This window comes from Pomacea canaliculata, linkage group LG14 (genome assembly GCF_003073045.1).
Source record: "Pomacea canaliculata isolate SZHN2017 linkage group LG14, ASM307304v1, whole genome shotgun sequence".
In the NCBI taxonomy this organism is placed as follows: domain Eukaryota; kingdom Metazoa; phylum Mollusca; class Gastropoda; order Architaenioglossa; family Ampullariidae; genus Pomacea; species Pomacea canaliculata.
In genome coordinates this window covers 2515553-2533632 of record NC_037603.1, presented here as the reverse complement: position 1 = coordinate 2533632, position 18080 = coordinate 2515553, and the positions used below count along the sequence as shown (strand labels likewise).

Sequence of the window (18080 nt, the reverse complement as noted above, 5' to 3'; positions counted from 1 at the left end):
GGATTGTATTTCAGAGGAGGCAATAAGACTGGGGAGCACATTTCTTGGTCGCCATAGATACCGTTTCTGAGCAACGCATCCGGAATATTGCAGAACTCGACGAGGACCCGAACACAGAGAAACACTAGTGGGATTCGAACACAAGGTTAAAGACGATTTGAAACAAGGCTCATCGATGCTTATATATATCCAAAATCAAAGAGTAAATCTGAGGAGGCCAGAGATGGCAGTTGATATTTAGCCCCCAAATTCATTTAACTTAAAATTTTTCAAGATTAAGCCAGCCTGCTTCAAGCGATTGACGATACAGGAATCCTCATACAACACAGGAATTCTTTTCACTCGTTTTTTTCTAACACGATGAAACATGGCTTTTACATTTCAATGCAGATTTATGGGCAGAGAAGGAAGTATTATATTTTGATTTTTACCATAGATACTCCTTGGAGACACATCCAGCACATCGCGGAATTTAACATGGTGCAACACCACCGGCCGCCGATTTTTTCCCTCAATCGTTCTGGTCAGTGGAATAATTTCGGTAGGATGAGCTCAGGGACCTTGACACTCCACATTTATTATTACAATTATAATAAACACAGTTTTTGCATTATATATTTTTACATTTTACAACAATGCCCTTTTCTTCTTCCAATCACAAAACTGAGTATAGGTAAGTGGTAGATATCTAAGTATTTATAATAAGAATTTTCAACACACTGTTCATTGATGGAAAGGGGGGACAGAATTGTTCATGATAAGAAAATAAACTAAAGAATAAAAAATACCAAAACTAAAGTCAGGGTTTCGAACGCAGTACCTTTCAACTAACTGCTGCATGTAGCCTCCAAGGATCCTCAGCAACATGCGATTTCATGACAATAACGGATTTTTGTGGGGAATTGCTCATTGTGACACAATAGTTGCTCCCTTCTTTCGGATTTAAGGGGGAAAATCCCGACGGACTGACTATTGGGTTCGAAACTAGTTTTCCTATCAACAGGCTTTTTGATTGCTGATTAAAGTGGAGCCTCCTATTACTGAACTTTGTAATTCGGGCTGTAGAACTTGATTGACTACAAAATGTGATAATGTTCCTGGCACAGGTCTCATTAGCTAATTGCCTTACGAGGGTTAATTGGCAACACAAAGCAAAAATGTGTGTAGGTGGCCCCTAGAAGGATAGTCGGGTTAGACTGAAGCATTTCACAATCGTGGACATAGTGGACAAATTGCTTAACGGGATTTTTAGCCGAGTGAAGATGGAAGGAGAGAACTAACCGAAGAATAAAGGAAAATGGAACAGTGAGTTGCCAACAGCTTTCATTCCAAGTGTCAGTTCTGTTTAAATAGGAAATTATTCTTTAGTAATGTGTAAGTCAGTTAAAAAAATCATTAAATTTACGAGAATTAAAAAACTTACAATCATTCATTCTTATGTTTGCTTGCTCATTCACTCATTCACTTCAGAATGCAACATCATGACAAAGAACGATATTGGAATTATTTATCTCAAAATATTTATTCCTTTTTCAAAACTGCTCTCTGACTCGTTCTCCAGACCAGACAAGCGAAACCAGGCATTGCTTGACTAATTACCTGATAAATGAACACAAGAATAATTTCTTGACTGAACACCTAACCAGCACCAAAAACCTAAAATCAAACTGAGACTGAGATGGGGAAACAGTTGGAATAACTTTGTCAAACATTTTCCCACAGATTCTCAAGATTTCAAAATTTCATTCTGTTTATTTCAGTTATGACTAAATAAGGCGAAAACTTGAAAATAAGAATTAGCTAAAGACTGATAATAAGGAGAGAAAGTTTATAAGAAATATGCAGGAGCTACTTCCTTCAGATGAACTCGAGCACTAAAATGATCTTCCTTGCTGTTAATAACTTATTTAGTATGCCTAAGATATAATTAAGACAATCAATTAGCTCAACCTCATCTGCATCCAGTCTGGCTGACAAGACAGGTCACAGCCCCGAACTGTGTTTGTTCATTACCATTCTCTAATTAAGGCAAGTGTGAACACTAAATTCCTAGTCTTCCCATGGCTTCATACCATACACTTCTCATTAGAAAGTATTTCTGAGAAATAAAACGGATGATTTCAAGGTGAGAAAATATTAAATAAAAATGAACACACATCATAATTATAACAAAAGTGACTTGAACCTGGAATAAAGCCAAAACTATATCCAAACTGTAGTTGAGAATAAAAACAAGCAGAATCTGAAAAATGTACAGAAATTCAATTTAAGATTATTGTTACATGTAGACCTTGTGAATTTTAAATCTGAAGTCGTTTAAATCTTTTTATTTCTTGCATGGAAAGGTTATCAAATCCCCATGTAAACTACTGTGTCCAATTATTTTAGAAGAATTTGAGAAAAATAGAAGATATAAAAAACCACATTCACTTCAGATACTTCTTTTGTGTTTATCTATAATCGTTTCAGGGTTTGTGCATCACGGAAATGAGATCGTATTTTATGAGTTCATGGACATTTTTTCTAGGATAGTAACTGACCGGAGCAGATAAACCATGAAAGAATTTTTCGGAATGACATCGTAAGGAGTGTAGGAATTTAGGGGCTTGTTTACACAAATTATAATTTCCATAAATGAGGAATAAAGAAATAATAAAGAATATAAAGGTCATGAAAAACGATAATTTTGCACCAAAGTGACGTATCCTTCATCCAATCAGTAAAGATGAGAGCTCAGTTCAAACGACCAGGTCATGGAAACTCGTTCTGCGTGTGTGTGTGTGTGTGTTCGTGCGCGTGTGTTTCTCTGTAAGTAATGTTCACTGTTCTCTTCCTGTCGTCAGAAGTGAAGTCACATGGTTATCGTGGCACTTGAAGTTTCTTTGACTCTGAGGTCACAACAGGGTTTCACGGTATTCACTGGAGTGCCCGGCCTGGACAAAGAACACAAACAGATGAAAAAAGATTGAAACAATAAGTTAGAGTCATTGATTGCAGATTGTTTCGTCATCAAAAGCACTGTCAACAGATGTTCTACACCAACTGCTCGGAAATATTTTTACCGTTCTGCAAAATCTGACAGCATTAATCATTAACTTTGTGATTATACCATTTATCGTCCATGTGCTAAAACAGAATGGATGGCCGATTGTTTGGGAGAGGATGTGGGGTTTGCGCCCGAACATCCCTATAAGAAAAAAACAAACAAACAAAACAAAACAAAACAAACAAACACAAACAAAAAACAACAGTATACCCGAGTCGGGATATGAACCCAGGACAGTTGATCGTCTGTGTATTGGTAACAAGCGCTCAACGTCAGAGTGATTATTCTGCTAAACATAACACCGAATACCTCTGCATGCTGAGTTGTTTGTATTGCAAATGCTAGACTTACACAACTGGAATATTCTTCCTCCAGTGATGTCATATGAACCAAGAGTCTTGAGGAACTCAGGGTCCGGACTGTCCAGACAGGCAATGATCAGCTGATCAACGCAGCGCATTGATTCTCTCAGCACCCTGCCACAAAGGTCACGACAGGTCATATTTCCATACACGGTTAACGACAGAACAATAAAAAAGTTAAGGTCTGAGTAGTTTTCACGCACAAACCATTCTTCCCTTCTTTCTTTGGCTTTGAAACTACCTTGCAGTGTATTTATTCTATCTCGTGCATTGTTTGCTAAAATTGCCGGAGAATATTTGTAAAAGAATAGTCACTGACCTGCACAGCTCGGGGTCAAAGTCTATCTGACTGAGTTCATGAACTCTGGACATACACGAGCCCAGCTTGCCAGCAGCATTCACAGGACACACCAGGTTTTCGAACCGGGACAGCTTGTAACCCTGAACAGCCACTGAAATACGAAATTCTGACAGTCAACAACAACAACAACAATGTTCAGTAAAACAAACAAATATTACGATGAACGTTTTACTTCGCAGCCAAACAGACTTACGATATGAAAAGACATTAGAACAAGAATAATGGATAGGGCAGAAAACACAAAAAAAAAATTAAAAAAATCAGGAGCCAAGGTGTGGTAAAGAATTGTTTGGTGAACTCATTAATCGGCGGAACTTAAATATCGTGAATAAGATCACAGGCAAGAAACAAAGAGAGAATCATGAACAGGGGTAGGAGCTTTGAATCCTGGGGACAAAAGGAGAGGTAATTAGCTGGTATTTCACAAGTAATTACTTAAACGAAGAGTAAATAGAAGTTACCTTAAAGTGATGATGAACACCTCAGACATAAACCAGGCGACTTCATTGAAATCATTTTTATGACATGTAGTGTGGACAGTTTAATTTTTTTCAATATGATTAAGATAAAGTGTAATTAGTTTTTAACTGCTCAGAATTATTTTTAGAAAACAAAAACTGTTTTTGAAAATCTTGGAAGTTGAATCATTCGTTCAAGAGTCTTGAAAAACTAGTGATGACAAAGATGATGAAGAAGAAAGAGAAGAAACTTTGGGCTGTTGTTATTATCTCCTGATAGCTCAGACAGAAGTGTCGAATCTTTCAGTATATGAGCGATTTCGAAAAAGATTTTTTCAATAAAATAAGATAAGAAAATCTCAAATGTTCTTCTTGTGCGCGATTGTTACTCAATTTGTTTTTAATCATTACTGGAGTAAATTACAATGTTGTTTCCAGACTAAGACTTTGAAGAAGGCTACTCACCAGATAAACAGGCTGCCAGAAGGGTGATGAAGTTGGCGGAGGACATGATGACTGACTAGAGGAGATGCGCGGAGATCGGTTCAGAGCCTGATGAGGAGGAGCTTCCGGTCTCTGTAGGATAGAAAATAAACTTGATATCAAAACAGAAAGTAGACGCCATCATCTTTCCCATGATATATTTCTACGGTTGGAGATATTTTTATTTTTCGGTTATTATTCGGTAAATGAGCTGCTGTATTTGCATGCAACACTTCACTTTATATTAAAGTAAGATGCGAACAAATTGTGTGATGTGTGCATGGTTCTACCTGTGTGTGTGTGTTTGTTTGTTTGATACCAGCCTGTGAAAACCAGCTGAACAGTCTTCTGAAGGCAATGCCAAGGAATTTAATACCTTCACGATGATGCATGATGATAGATTGAATGTAGGGGGAACTGAATAAAACCTCCGAAGCTTCTTCACAGCATTTGCCATACTAACCCACATAAAGGATTTTTCCCAATCATACTCGCTGCATACTAAAAGTTACATTTGGGTGGTATTAAAAAAAAAATTTGAACTTTAGAGAGCACTGCAATTTCCGCTGATGATCGTCTATCATTCCAAGGGCTTGAGTTGTGTGGGTTTTCTTCCCTCTCCCCTTCTTTCGCTCAGCAAATCAATGTTTTCTCAATTATTTTTTTTATTGGTCTGACAACTTTGGCAATAAAATAGTGTGTTACTGAGTTGATTTGTCACTCGATATACACAACAAGTGACATGAATAATAGCTCAGGCGCTGATAGAGTTAATATCTGTCTCTTCAGTAAAAACATCGGAGGTAGAAAAGTCGTGGAATCTGTTGACTTTGTAGAAGCCAGAAACACTTCAGAAATTCAACATTTCTCCAAATAATGAGCATAATAAGGAAGATTGATTAGTGAATTAATTGAGCTTTCAGATTAAACAGAAAAAATGTAATAAAATAGTCCCACCACCTGGAGTGTGAGAAAGAAGTAGAATGAAAGAACTAATAAAAATGTGAAGAATGTTAAAAATGAAAGGAGGATTACAAAGAGGTCAGACTCTCCGGGCATTTGGGGAAAAATACGAGTGTGCACCACAAGCATGTTTGCTTGCACTTCATCCCAGTGAAAATAGCCCTCGCCCTCGTCCTTGGGATTCCCTGTTCAGGGGGCCAAGAAGGGATTCCTACAAAGCGAAGTACAAATGTTTTCATCGTTGAAGAGAAAAATAACATCGCAGCAGACAGAGTGAAGTAGTCGGTAAGAGGAGAAATTAGATATTTGGGTCGGACTTGTCAATGTGGTGTGTAGGACACATCGGGATTATAGATTTTAACAGAGAGAGAGAGAGAGAAAGAAAGAGAATAAGAAAGAGAAAGAGAAAGAGAGAAACAAAACAAAAATACCAAAAAATACAAACAGATGCAGAAACACAGACATAGACAACAAAGGAAGATCAGAAACAGAGAAATATTGCAATCACAAACATAAACAGACGCCAATAAGTAAAGACAAAGAAAACAGATAGACAAAAGCAGAGTGATTATGATAGACACGGATTAGACTACAGCTAGAAGGCTATAGACAAACATGGACTTGTCTACAGAGCTACAGAGTAAAAGAATTAGGGAAGACTTGAAAAATATGAAGAAATGAAGAGAAGCTGATAATGTTTTTGAAAAAAAGAATTTCTCTGATGATCACGCTTGGTGACAGCGCAGGGATCGAACCTCCGTGTTCTGGCCACGATAGCCGAGAAAGTTAAATCAGAAAACGGGGGTTGCGCGCACTAGGCGCACCAACATGTCAGCTTACCTTCGAGAAGGGGAGAGACACACTCGAGGATGTTTCCAAAAAGTTCTCAGCACGCAGGCAGAAGGTTCTTCTCTCGTGGCAGATGGTCCTGCCCCACACTTTGGCTGCACAACGAGGTGCGTCGAGTGCTGGGCGCAAGCTGTCGGCTGACGGTTGAAAGGCCCTTGTTGCAGCGCGGAGGATGTTCTTGCCGATGACGGAGTGGCTGTTGACTGCCTGGACACGACGAAAGCGGCGAGTCATATAAAGGACGCCGCGCGCATGCGTGAAAGAGGGACAGTGGCTCCTGCGTCGTTCCTGGCGACGTGGCTCGTGCCGGCCACGCGCTTACTGTGACGTCACGGGCTGGCTGGACAGACCAGGCGTACCCTCCCCTCTCCTCCCCTTCCCCCCCATTGCATTGTGTTGGGGTGGATGGGTGGATAGGAAGGTTTTGCTTCACGAAACTATATCCTATTCACTCCTAGTGACCACGATGATGTTTGTTTGTTTACAATACTTCACAAAAAACTGCTTTACTATCCACTGTCGTATTTGCCTGGGAAATGGAATTCATATCAGTCACACTCTAAGCCGGACGTTGTCCCATAATTTTTGTCCGCGAAAAAAAAAACCAACTTAAAAAAAAATTATTTTTGGGGCTTCCTTGAGCATTGGCTGAATGAATGTGAACAAAGAGGTGATAAAGGTCTATCTCTCGTTTGGAACTCCTGCTATAAAGACACCTGGCGCCATCAAAGAGGAAAATTCACGAGTAAAATGAATTTTTGTTCGCCTCAGTGCCTCTACTATCATAACTTGGTCACAGATCCTTTAACACCCTCCCCTGTCCACAGCGATAAAGAAACTAGTTCTTACAAATACAACAATTTACATAAAATATTAACAAATTAGTTTAGTGTAGATACATTATTTATATCATAATAGACAACTGCAGTAATGCTCCTCATAAGTGTCGTATTATTTACCTGAGGTTTTTCAGTTCTGTGGGTGGTTGCACAACAAGCTTTATAACTGTTCTAAAGAATCAAATTTAAAATTTAAAAAAAAAATTTTCATTGAGATACTTTGTGCAAGCGCATACAAAATATTGTTTTGGTGGGAACAAAAATATTTAAAACGGTTTATAATTTATATTGCGGACTACGTTTTTATAAACTGATTATCTTACAAGACTGATGGTCTAACAGTATTTAAAATTAAAAATGTTTGGTGCAACTGGCGTCTGCAAAATAAAGTGATAATATATTTTATCACTGGGTTTTGAGTGTGGGCAGAGAATAGTCTTGCAGGACATCCTCCATCTGCTGCCGATTGATGTGCCATCAGAACATAACGAATATAAAGTCTCTTTGGTTTTCAGTATGAGAAACTCTCTGCACTGATTTCTCTCAAAACTTTTGTCATTGGCACGTGACAATGTGATGTTTTTATTTGTAAAATGTGAACAAAAGTGGTGTGTGCCTAAATCAGCGTGTTTAGGTCAGGCTGCACGTGCAAAATGAAAATTTTGCAAAAGAGTTAAAAACAAACAAATAAAAAAAAGAACATTCCAGTCCTAAATATATTGATAGCTCAAGTTTTATATATCCTTTAAATACTTTTCTGAACCGGGCTAAGTGCTAAGCATTAAACCTGCAATAAAGATAACCCTGCTTTTAATGCTTTTAAAGATTATCGACAAGCGTAATATCTCTGAATTATTAAAGAAACACAATATCCATTTCAGCCATTTTCCAGCTTATAATAGCAAGGCAACGAGTACAGTTTTCGACAATTCGAGGTGGAAGAAAAAAAATTGTGCTAATAAAGATAACCTTGCAATAAACCTGCAATAAAGATAACCTTGCTTTTAAAGATTATCGACAAGCCTAATATCTCTGTATTATTAAAGAAACACAATATCCATTTCAGCCATTTTCCAACTTATAATAGCAAGGCAACGAGTGCATTTTTCGATAATTCGAGGTGGAAGAAAAAAATTAGCATTTAAAATTGAAAAAAAATTAAACGGCGCTTCAAACTTCCCGCCATCAGACATAAACACAGATATAGCTTTAGGTCTCATTGTATTCATTTTTTGTTTTACTTGATCAGAAATTATTATAGGTATTTTGATGCCCTGTTGCTATAATTATTGCAAATGTCACTAAACGAAACAGTCCACTGAAAGCGCTTGTCCACGAATTTGTATTACTGGACTGCTGGCAGACGATTTTTTTTTTAAAACGAGGCAGTTGTGTACAAAGCTTCCGGTTTTTTCACATTTCAGATTAACTACTAAAACGAGGCAGGTTTGTACAAAGCTTCCGGTTTAGTCACATTCTTTGTTTAGGCTCGCCGAGACTAACAGAGGAGAACTTCTCAAGAGGCCAAGCGCTGGTCTTGGCAGACAGACAGCAGTCCACCTGTACACGTCCATGACTTGTCGCAGTACTAGATCAGAGTTCAGCTGAGGTCATAGAATCTGACGTCACAAGAGAGAATAACGTCAACTGGTTTTGACGCATGTAAGGAAGACGTTAGAAAAGAAGCAGACGTTTTGATGATAACATGGAAGCTGGATCAAAATAAAACTTACTGATGCACAGCTCATGGACACACAACAGGCAAGAAAAAATCACTCTGTTTTTGATAAGTTCTCATCTTTACTATTTATACTATTGAAGCCCCTCAATGGCGCCGTCACATCGCCTCACGTCTGCAACCAGACGACCGTATTTAATTCGTTGTTATCCTGTATGTTCTCCTTCATACAATACTTCACAAAAGATACAGCGCTCATGAAGTCTACACAATTTTAGTACTCAGTGTAATGTTTATTAACCTCTGTAGTAAGATAAACATATTTTCCCTACGTTTAGAAAAATGTAAGAGCATAATATTAACTAAACAGTGTTTTGAACTCCTATTTGTGTCTCTTGCAGTAATTTATTTTATCATTCATTGACAACCCAGCTCCCACCCCACCACAAAAAAAAAAAAACAAACCCAAAAAAACAAAAAACCGTGATGCTTTAGATAACCTTTAACCTTTGCTAAAATAGCAGCTTCGGGTGTTCGTTTTGGAGCTCTGACAGTGCCAGATCTCTTTTCTTTTCAGGTTTCAGGAAAATATTCAACGACAGCCATATTTCGGAGTCCAAGTCTGGGTACTTGCAAGACCTCAGTAGGACACAGTAAGACTTCGAATTGTCTCTTCTTATCAAACCGAAGCTTAAAAACAGGGCAGAGGCTGCTGGCGTTACATACCAGCAGAAACCCAAGAAACCTTTGAAGTGGAAAGTCGGCACGACTATATTTAACCTACGAGGACCCATACTATTGTAATTATTTTGTTTGTAATGGAAGTTCTGTGTTCCAGATTATTCTAAAAATAGTCTTTCAGGGGTAAATAGCTCCTGTATGAATTTTTTTAATATGAAATACAATAATATTAAATCAAATTTCCACATTGCTTTGTAATTTCTGTTTTCTGAAACATTGTTTTCAAACAAAACACGTTTAAACTCCCAAATTAGCTTCGTAGTGGGCAGACCAGCTATTTACACATACCAACACCACACTTCTGGTTTCGCGACAAGATTTCGACTCACCAGGGACTTCTGCTCATGGCGAGTAAGGTACACAACTACTCACCCGTGGATGCTGGTGTTCCACATCCCTTTTAGCTCTCCTCCCACGCATCCCTGTGTCCGGTGAACGGCGGCTTTGTTTCCGTGGGATAATTTGGGACCGGCACGTTGTCCATAAATAGTGAAGGAGCTTCTAAAAGCGGCAGGCAGCAAGAACCATTTAAATGCAAATAGAAGAGAGAAAAAAAACTAATGAATACATTGACGTGTTCCTAAATAGGATAAGCATCTGGGCTCGGCAGAAGGCGGCACATAATTTTGCTTCTGTTCTCTCGTCGAATTATTCACTTTTTCGTGTTATCGGTGTTCTTCAACGCCTTAAACGTCTGTTGCTACGTGCTTGAACTGGATGTCAGGTACCAATTGACCAAAAAAAAAAAAAAAGACATTGATTTCGTCCATTTGTAACATCACTTCCCATCTGTTTTGGCTTTTAAAAAACCCTCAGATATTTGTCTTCTATTTTTTTCCCCGCTTTTGATCAGGAACATATTCGATTACACGTAGCTGCTGTTGTAAAATTTCGAATTCCTTTAATCAAAACAAAGTTTTAAATTACATTTCAATAGCAATAAAACTTATTTAAACATTTAAGTTAGTTTCGTACTTAAAAAAGAGGAGTGGGTGGGAAACGATTTGTTGGCGTAGATAAAAGAGAATTTAAATGACGCTAAAACGTTTGCGACTGAAAATAGTGAGTACTTATGTTTGCTGTAAGTTACTCTTAATGAAGTGAAATTAGAATGAGTGAAACCCAAATTTCCGCTCCAATTCTGTTTTCTCGAAAAGAAGCAGAAAAGAGAACCAGACGAAAACAGGACATTGTCAATGTGTAGACAGTTTAACTCCTCCTCCCTAAAAAAAATAAAAGAAGAAAATGGACGCGCAGATGGAATGAAGGAAACAGAGGTTTTCGGTTCTTTTGTTTGGACAATTATTTATTTATCCCCAGCTGTAAATTCAGCGAAGTACCCCATGAAAATAGAAGGTAGTTTGTTTTTACAGAAGGGGATGAATAAGCCATAAACAAGTCCCTTTATTCTTTTATGCTATGCTTGCCAATGCGTCTTCAAACCTGCTTGTTTACGAACGTTTTTTTCACAAGGCATCAAGCGTAAATACTTTGCTTTCATCGTCGTGACAAATGTTACTGAAGGCATCGCTTGTTTTAAAAATGTTTGACCCCAATGTTGTCTGAGAAAGGAGTTATTTGATTCTGTGGTATTTCAGTGATGCTACCTTAAGAAATGGAATTGATTACAATAAAAGACTTAATACGTCATCGCTAAAACCAATCTGAGACCGAGAGTTCATAAGTTTTCGCGCATGTTCGCACCCTCATCCATGCTCTTGATTCTAAAATTAAACCTTCTGCATCACAACTTGCCATTTTACAGCTTGATTCTACATGCTTCTACACTCTACATTCTGATTCTACATGATTCTACTCACTACAGCCTGATTCTACATGCTTCTACCACGAACTTGTATTACTGGACTGCTGGCAGACGATTTTTACCAGTTAACTACTAAAACGAGGCATGCTACTACAAAACTTCCGGTTTATTCGCATTCTTTGTTATGGCTCGCCGAGACTAACAGCGGAGAACCTCGCAAGAGGCTAAGCGTTGGTCTTGGCAGACAGTCATCCACCTCTACACATCAATGCTTCTACACTCTGATTCTACATGCTTTTACACACTACAGCCTGATTCTACATGTTTCTGCTGACGTAGTCTTGCCTACAAAATTGAAAAAAAAAAAAAAAGAGGAAGGAATTATTTACAATAAACTGCAACAGAGAATTACAGCGCAGGGTGGTTTTTTTTTATATTTTCGGTTAAGTAGTGCGTTTTTGTTGCCTGCTATTTATGGCTGTGAAATTGTCGAGGGAAGAGAAGCAAATGACAATGATGAAAGGCAGTGTTTCTTTGAGTAGCGAGTTTTAGAAGTTGAGTTACGAGGTCGCTAGGTGTAGTTGTGGTGGTGGCTGTGGTGATGGTGGGGACAAGGTAGAATGGGTAACTAGGCAGGTCAGTAAAATGTCACTGAAGTGCTCGTGCTGCCCAGTGAAAAAAAAAAGATTATCGCTGAACTGTTTTTCCACTCTCAACATTTTCTACATCTCACGATTCCAGGGTTTGTAAAAGACAAAGCTGGTATTAACACAGTTTCTAGATAAGATCTTTCCTAGATAAGACAGGAATTTATTGGCCACGTGACATTGCATAAAACCAAGTCTTTATCAGTGGACACAGCTGCATCACTTTATTTCTCCTGCCCCTTAAAACACAAAAAAACCCTAAGAGAAAAGTAACCAAAACCATTCTGTTTGGCTGTATGGTAACGTTCTCCTCCAGTTTGAGATTGACCTATTTATTTCTTCAAGTGTGTCTGTCTGCCTGTCCGTCTTATCCGCCCACCCTTCTTCTCTTCCTTCCTTTACTCCTCTCTCCCTCTGACTAAACCTCTTTCTCTGTGAGTCTGGTTGTTTATACGAACAGATCTTGTTGATCAAAAACATTTTGTTGCATTTTTAATGTCTAACCCAGTTCCTCTGTGTCCATGCATTAATTCAAAGTTCTGCAGGCTTTGGTGAGAGTGTTGGAGCCAGAAGATTATGCATATGCTTTACGAGTACTTCCTTGATAGTCACCTTGACAACCAACGACTCCTTTCTATTAAAAGCTCTAAATACTTAATGTTCCCTCAAAGAACTGTAGCTGAGAGCGGATTTGGTCAAAGATACACATCGTCTTTAGCCAAGGAGATGCCGCAGTCGGGATTAGCTGCTATCGAGGAATCTCACGAGATCTTCGTTGTTTTTCGAAAGATGGTGTTAGTTTATTTCGAGCATCTGTTCAAAGTTTGCAATGCCTTACATTTTTTTTTCGAGTTCAAGGCGTGCGAATCAGTGAGCTCTTCGGATATTGTTGACGGGTATTTCATTTCAAATGGTCCTTTTCTCCTTGATTCATTCTTTTCTGCCTTCGTGCATCGTCCATCTTGCTGGTCTGGCGTGCTTGTCGTCTGCGTGTCTTGGAGTCGTTCATTCAAGGAATATTCGCCTCCATTCAGCGTTGTGCTCTGTCAGGAATGGGGTGGGTGGGTAGGTAAGGAACGGTTGGAGCAGGGGTTGGTTGTTCGCCAAATCTATTGAGCTGCCGCCCTGGTGACCCCTTCTTGTTGCTCGGGGCAGGAGGTCAGAAGAGCGCAGCCGCCGGGCATGCGTGGTAACAGAAATACCGGTCTAACTGAACACATGGCCAACAGCTCATGCGATTTGTGGACCACACGCACCACCACATTGTACGTTGAGCAACGTGAGACGAGTTTCTCTTTGTCGCAGACTTGTTTTATAGGTTGAAACGATCTTCAGCCACAATTACCTGATCGCCAGACTCTAGGTAAATAGCTATCCGCTTATTTAAAATCTTCAATTTCATTCCCAGAGTACAGCACACTTACAAGGCGGTCAGACTGATGACTTCTCTTTCGTACCGCAACTTGAGTGTCATGACTATGGGGAGCCAAGAGAAGAATTCACTCTAGTCCAAGTTAAACTAATTTATATTAAGTCGCCATTATATGGGACTGGTTAAAACAAAATCCACGTGATATGAATAATGTAACAATCTGTAGTTTAAAAAATGTTTTTTTAAAAAAGAAAATAAACTCTTACCTAACCCTACACGTAACCCAGCATAACTTTATGGTCAATGCTATTCAGGCAAAAAAAAAAAAAGTCTGCTTTGCACGGCAAACGTTGAGGTTGTTGCTATCGAAACCGGAACAGATTGACCACCAGTTGACCCCACGCGTGGCTCAGAAAAGTCATAAAGGCAATGTGTCATTAGGCTGAAGAGCTTGTCCATCTAGTCTTCCCTCCATCGACCCTCCAAGGCAAAACAAGAAGTGGAATCAGGGAAACAGACTAGCCTGCGTGGGCTTAGAGAAAACGGCAATCGACTGATCATCCCAGATATACATTCTGGATTGTTTAGGTCATCAGGAATTACAATCAAGCTTCAGATCTGAACCTCGTTCATGTACAGGATGGTTTAGAGCCTCCTTGTCCTCGCATTCGTATGCGCTGTCCCTGCTCTAGCCATCTTGTTAGTCCTAGCTGTCCATTGGGTGACCAAAAGCATGTTCATCATCTGGGTTTTTCCAGGAACCACGGTCGAATTTCATCAGACGAGTTTGGAATCAGAATTGGAGGAGGGAGTATCTCCAGGGCCTTCTGCCACTGAGTGGGATCAAGTGGCTTGTGGGCGATTCTACGACATGAAAAGCTTTCAATGACAAAATAAGCGAACTCTACGCATGCCCACTGCACTGAGGTGACCTGAGGTTCAGCTGGTAATTCAGTTTGTAGCTGCTCGGGGCTGTCGGCTTCCACTCTTTTTCATGTTCTCGAAGAACCAGTCACCCCAGACGAACATCTGTGGCAGTTTAATAAATCTTTTTTGTGGTCGAGTCAGTGCGAAAATTATTGCTTTTGTGAACTTTTGTTTGCCGATTTGAAAAGCTATTGATTGATTCTTCCCACAAACCTTAATTATGATTAGCTTAAGCTGTTTTTTTTATCTTATTTGCGAACTTTAGACACAACTTGCAGTATTTAGGAACTTCTTATCCAGGTTTCATATCTAGCATGCATCTCATTTTATTGTAGTATCTTTGCCAATAAACTATCTGAAAAATCGTGAGTTATAAAAGTTTATCACTGTTTAGTGTAACAGTTGCCCTTGTACGTCTCTCCATTATATACTTCAGTCTCTCTTTACTGCATTTGTCCTTTTACTCTATAATCTTTATTGTCAATGTGACTTTGTGTTCCTTCGGATTCGCCGAGTATTTATCTAAATCAGTTCCATCACTCGTGTATTAGCTACCACAGAATTTCTTCGACCCTCCCCGCCTACAGTAAATGACCGCTCAGTTTCAATTCCTTTTTCAGTGTTTCTCTGTATTTTTGTAATAGAAAGGCTCTAAGGAAATCCCAAATGATGAATGTCTTCAGAAATTGCAAGGGCTGTCGAAGAGGGATCTGCTCAAATCAACTTTCTGCTTCGAACTTGATCTTTAATTGCAATTTTCTTCGGCTTCACAGTCACTACTACCACTAATAAAAAAAAGTGTGATTTATACAAAATCATGCTCAAGTTGGAGATATGAACAGCATCGAAACACTGAAGGAGAAACAATAATGAAGACAAGGAATAAAAGACAAACACAGAAGACACAAAAAGGATTCAGGGAACAAGCAATAATGATGGAGAGTGTCATAAAAGAAGAAGATCAGTTTCAGAGTTAAATTGACTAAATACGATGGACTCGAAATCTCTGGTTGGGGTGATAGTGATCAGGAGCAGAACTGACGAATCCTCTTCTGCTTTCACAGCCGTGTAAACAGAGATTGCGAGGCTATTTTAGAAGCCCGAGAGTAGCTGCAAGTCCACAGTGCAAGGAGATTTCCATTAAAAGCGTTACTTCTAAATAGGAACAAAATCCTGTCTGGCATTCCAGCGCCGAGAATTACGGACTTGCCCATTGGCACCGAAAGGTAATGGAGAAGACGTAGAAATGCTCTATCATCGCCATCACTTAGCCGCAGAGGCACAAGCACGCTCGGGGTCGCACACGCCACGCGCTAGGTTCGCGCATGCGCTCGACGACTTTTAATGTTCCTTTTCCGGGGAACTGGACGACAGAGAAATGTGTCCCTGGCTCTCCATTCCAGCCAGCCGCCGCTCTCCCTTGGTGCTGTCTGGATTCAGGTGATGCCCTTTTAATGATCTCTTCGGGTTGGCGGTGCACTGGGAAAACGTGACGCCATTGTAATGACGCTCCCTTACAGACTGAAGGAGGTCCCAGCAGCTGGCAGCCGCCGTTGATGGCTTCTTGGTGGGAGCTGGAACATGTCAGGAGAGAGAGCTTAAATTTTAAAAGTTTTAAAAATTTGTGTTTAAAAAATCCCAGGTTATTATACAGAAGCAAAAATGAATAGTAAAATCCAAAAGTATTTTTAAACACAAGAACTAAAATGGTTCCTGTGTCAATTGGAAAGAAAAGATAACATTTCTCAAGCAGAATAAGCAAGCATGAAATATTATAAATTGATCCATGACGAGATTATATTTTTTACTGGCGCAGAAAAACCATGAAAGGACAAGTAAGAATATGGACATACCTTGACATAGGCATGCACATTCATGACGAAAGCGTCTCATACTTTCTGTCACTGGCGCATAAAAGCAAGGACACGTAAAGCAAAACATTAACATATTGTAACATAGGCATACGAAAATACATTACTTTATGAATGATCTTTAGCCCTCATGAAGTGATTAATTTAAGCAGCCCGTTGTTTTTTTCTTACAGGAGCATGGCAAGAAAAACTTTGTTACGATTCATAATGGGAAGACCTGCTATGGTACGCACGACATAAGGGCAATAGAAGTTTTTTCTTCTTCGTCTATTGACTATTCGTCTTCCTTTCCAGAATTACGATACACTCAGCTCTTGTTATCCGATTTCTCTTTGCGTTTTTTTTTTAATATTTATCTTTTATTAGTCATCAGTATGTTGTCCATGTCTCGTTCTTGTCTCAAGCGCGAAACGCACGGTCCTTGCAAATGTATGTGTTACATAAATCGTGATGATGATGATGATGATGATGATGATGATGACGATGATGATTTTATTTTTTATTATTATTATTATTTTTATTATTATTTTTATTATTATTTTATTATTATTATATGACAGTCTCCACATAAATTTCAGACACGGAGGCCATATCCGAAGAGCAATGCAGCAGCTTCCCCAATGCTTAGCTTGCGCGTGCAACAACCGTGGTAGTAAAGAGAAGAACAAAGACCGTATTCATAAAGCGAAGGTAGTTCGTTGGCCCCGAGGTAGATCACAGGCAATCCAGACTCTGCGGATTTTGCTTTACTCCTGTGATCGTAGTTATAAAACAATGGCCAAGATTCTCTGGTGTAAACGAACACAACACAAAATATTCTCGTCGTAACCACTGCAACAGAAAGATTATTCTTTACTTCCCCATTTTATCCCCAGGATAACTGCTTACCACCTCCTCATGACTACGGCCGCTGAACTCCACCGGATATCCTCGTACGTACTCTTCACGGCAAGCGACGCAACTCAGGAGACGCAGGGAGGTAATTCACGTGTGAGCTTGTTTGTTCTGGAGTGCTTCACGCTGCTTTCAATTACCTCGCAATTTTCCACATCCACAGACATCGCGTCAATGGGCAGTTAACTCGTTACACGCCTGAGATCACTCCTCCCTTCCTTACGATCGAGCTGAAGGACTGACTTTCCACAGATTTTGTAGAAGAACTAGGAGACAGAGGCTAGGAAGAGAGAGTTCCGGAGGAAGAAAAGGAACGACTTCACGCTATGTCTCCTGTTAATGCTTTACAAATAATGAAATAATTGCGTTAATACGCCTTTTGAAAACTTTATTAGTGGATTATTCTGGCTATTTGTTTGAGAAGAGCGTACGTGGGCTGCTCCTAACTCTGACTTCATTGAAAGCTGCAGCCAATCCGAGATCTTAGAAATGTGATTATGAGAATTTGCCAGTCAGCGAGGGTACAATTGTGACGTCATAGAAAAAAAGAGGTATTGACCTTACTATAAAATCAGACAAGAATTGTACGGTTTAAAGGTCGAAATTGTGACGTACCTCACGGACAGAAGAGTTTCCCGCTGCTCAGAATTTAGCAATCAGTACCTTGAAATAATTTATACCTACTGTGACACTTTGGTGTGCATTTCTTGACAGTGAAAAGCACTCATGACAAATAAAGAAATGCGGGAAATGACATTTTGTGTACTTGGTCTTGTCAAGAAATCCCCACACATAAAAGTGGCATTCATAAAGTTAATAAGCAA

At 39.3% G+C, this 18080-nt stretch overlaps 1 protein-coding gene across 1 annotated transcript; it reads right to left on the bottom strand.

The window, feature by feature from the left end:
• Positions 1 to 1506: 1506 nt before the first annotated feature.
• On the bottom strand, positions 1507 to 7053 carry LOC112555220. The gene is made up of 5 exons (XM_025223517.1): positions 6514 to 7053; positions 4693 to 4803; positions 3728 to 3860; positions 3398 to 3522; positions 1507 to 2933 (listed from the first exon to the last, which is right to left on the bottom strand). Exons 2-5 carry the CDS (start codon positions 4736 to 4738, stop codon positions 2917 to 2919), a joined length of 321 nt encoding a protein of 106 aa, XP_025079302.1. The 5' UTR covers positions 4739 to 4803; positions 6514 to 7053; the 3' UTR covers positions 1507 to 2916.
• Between the last annotated feature and the right edge of the window lie 11027 nt (positions 7054 to 18080).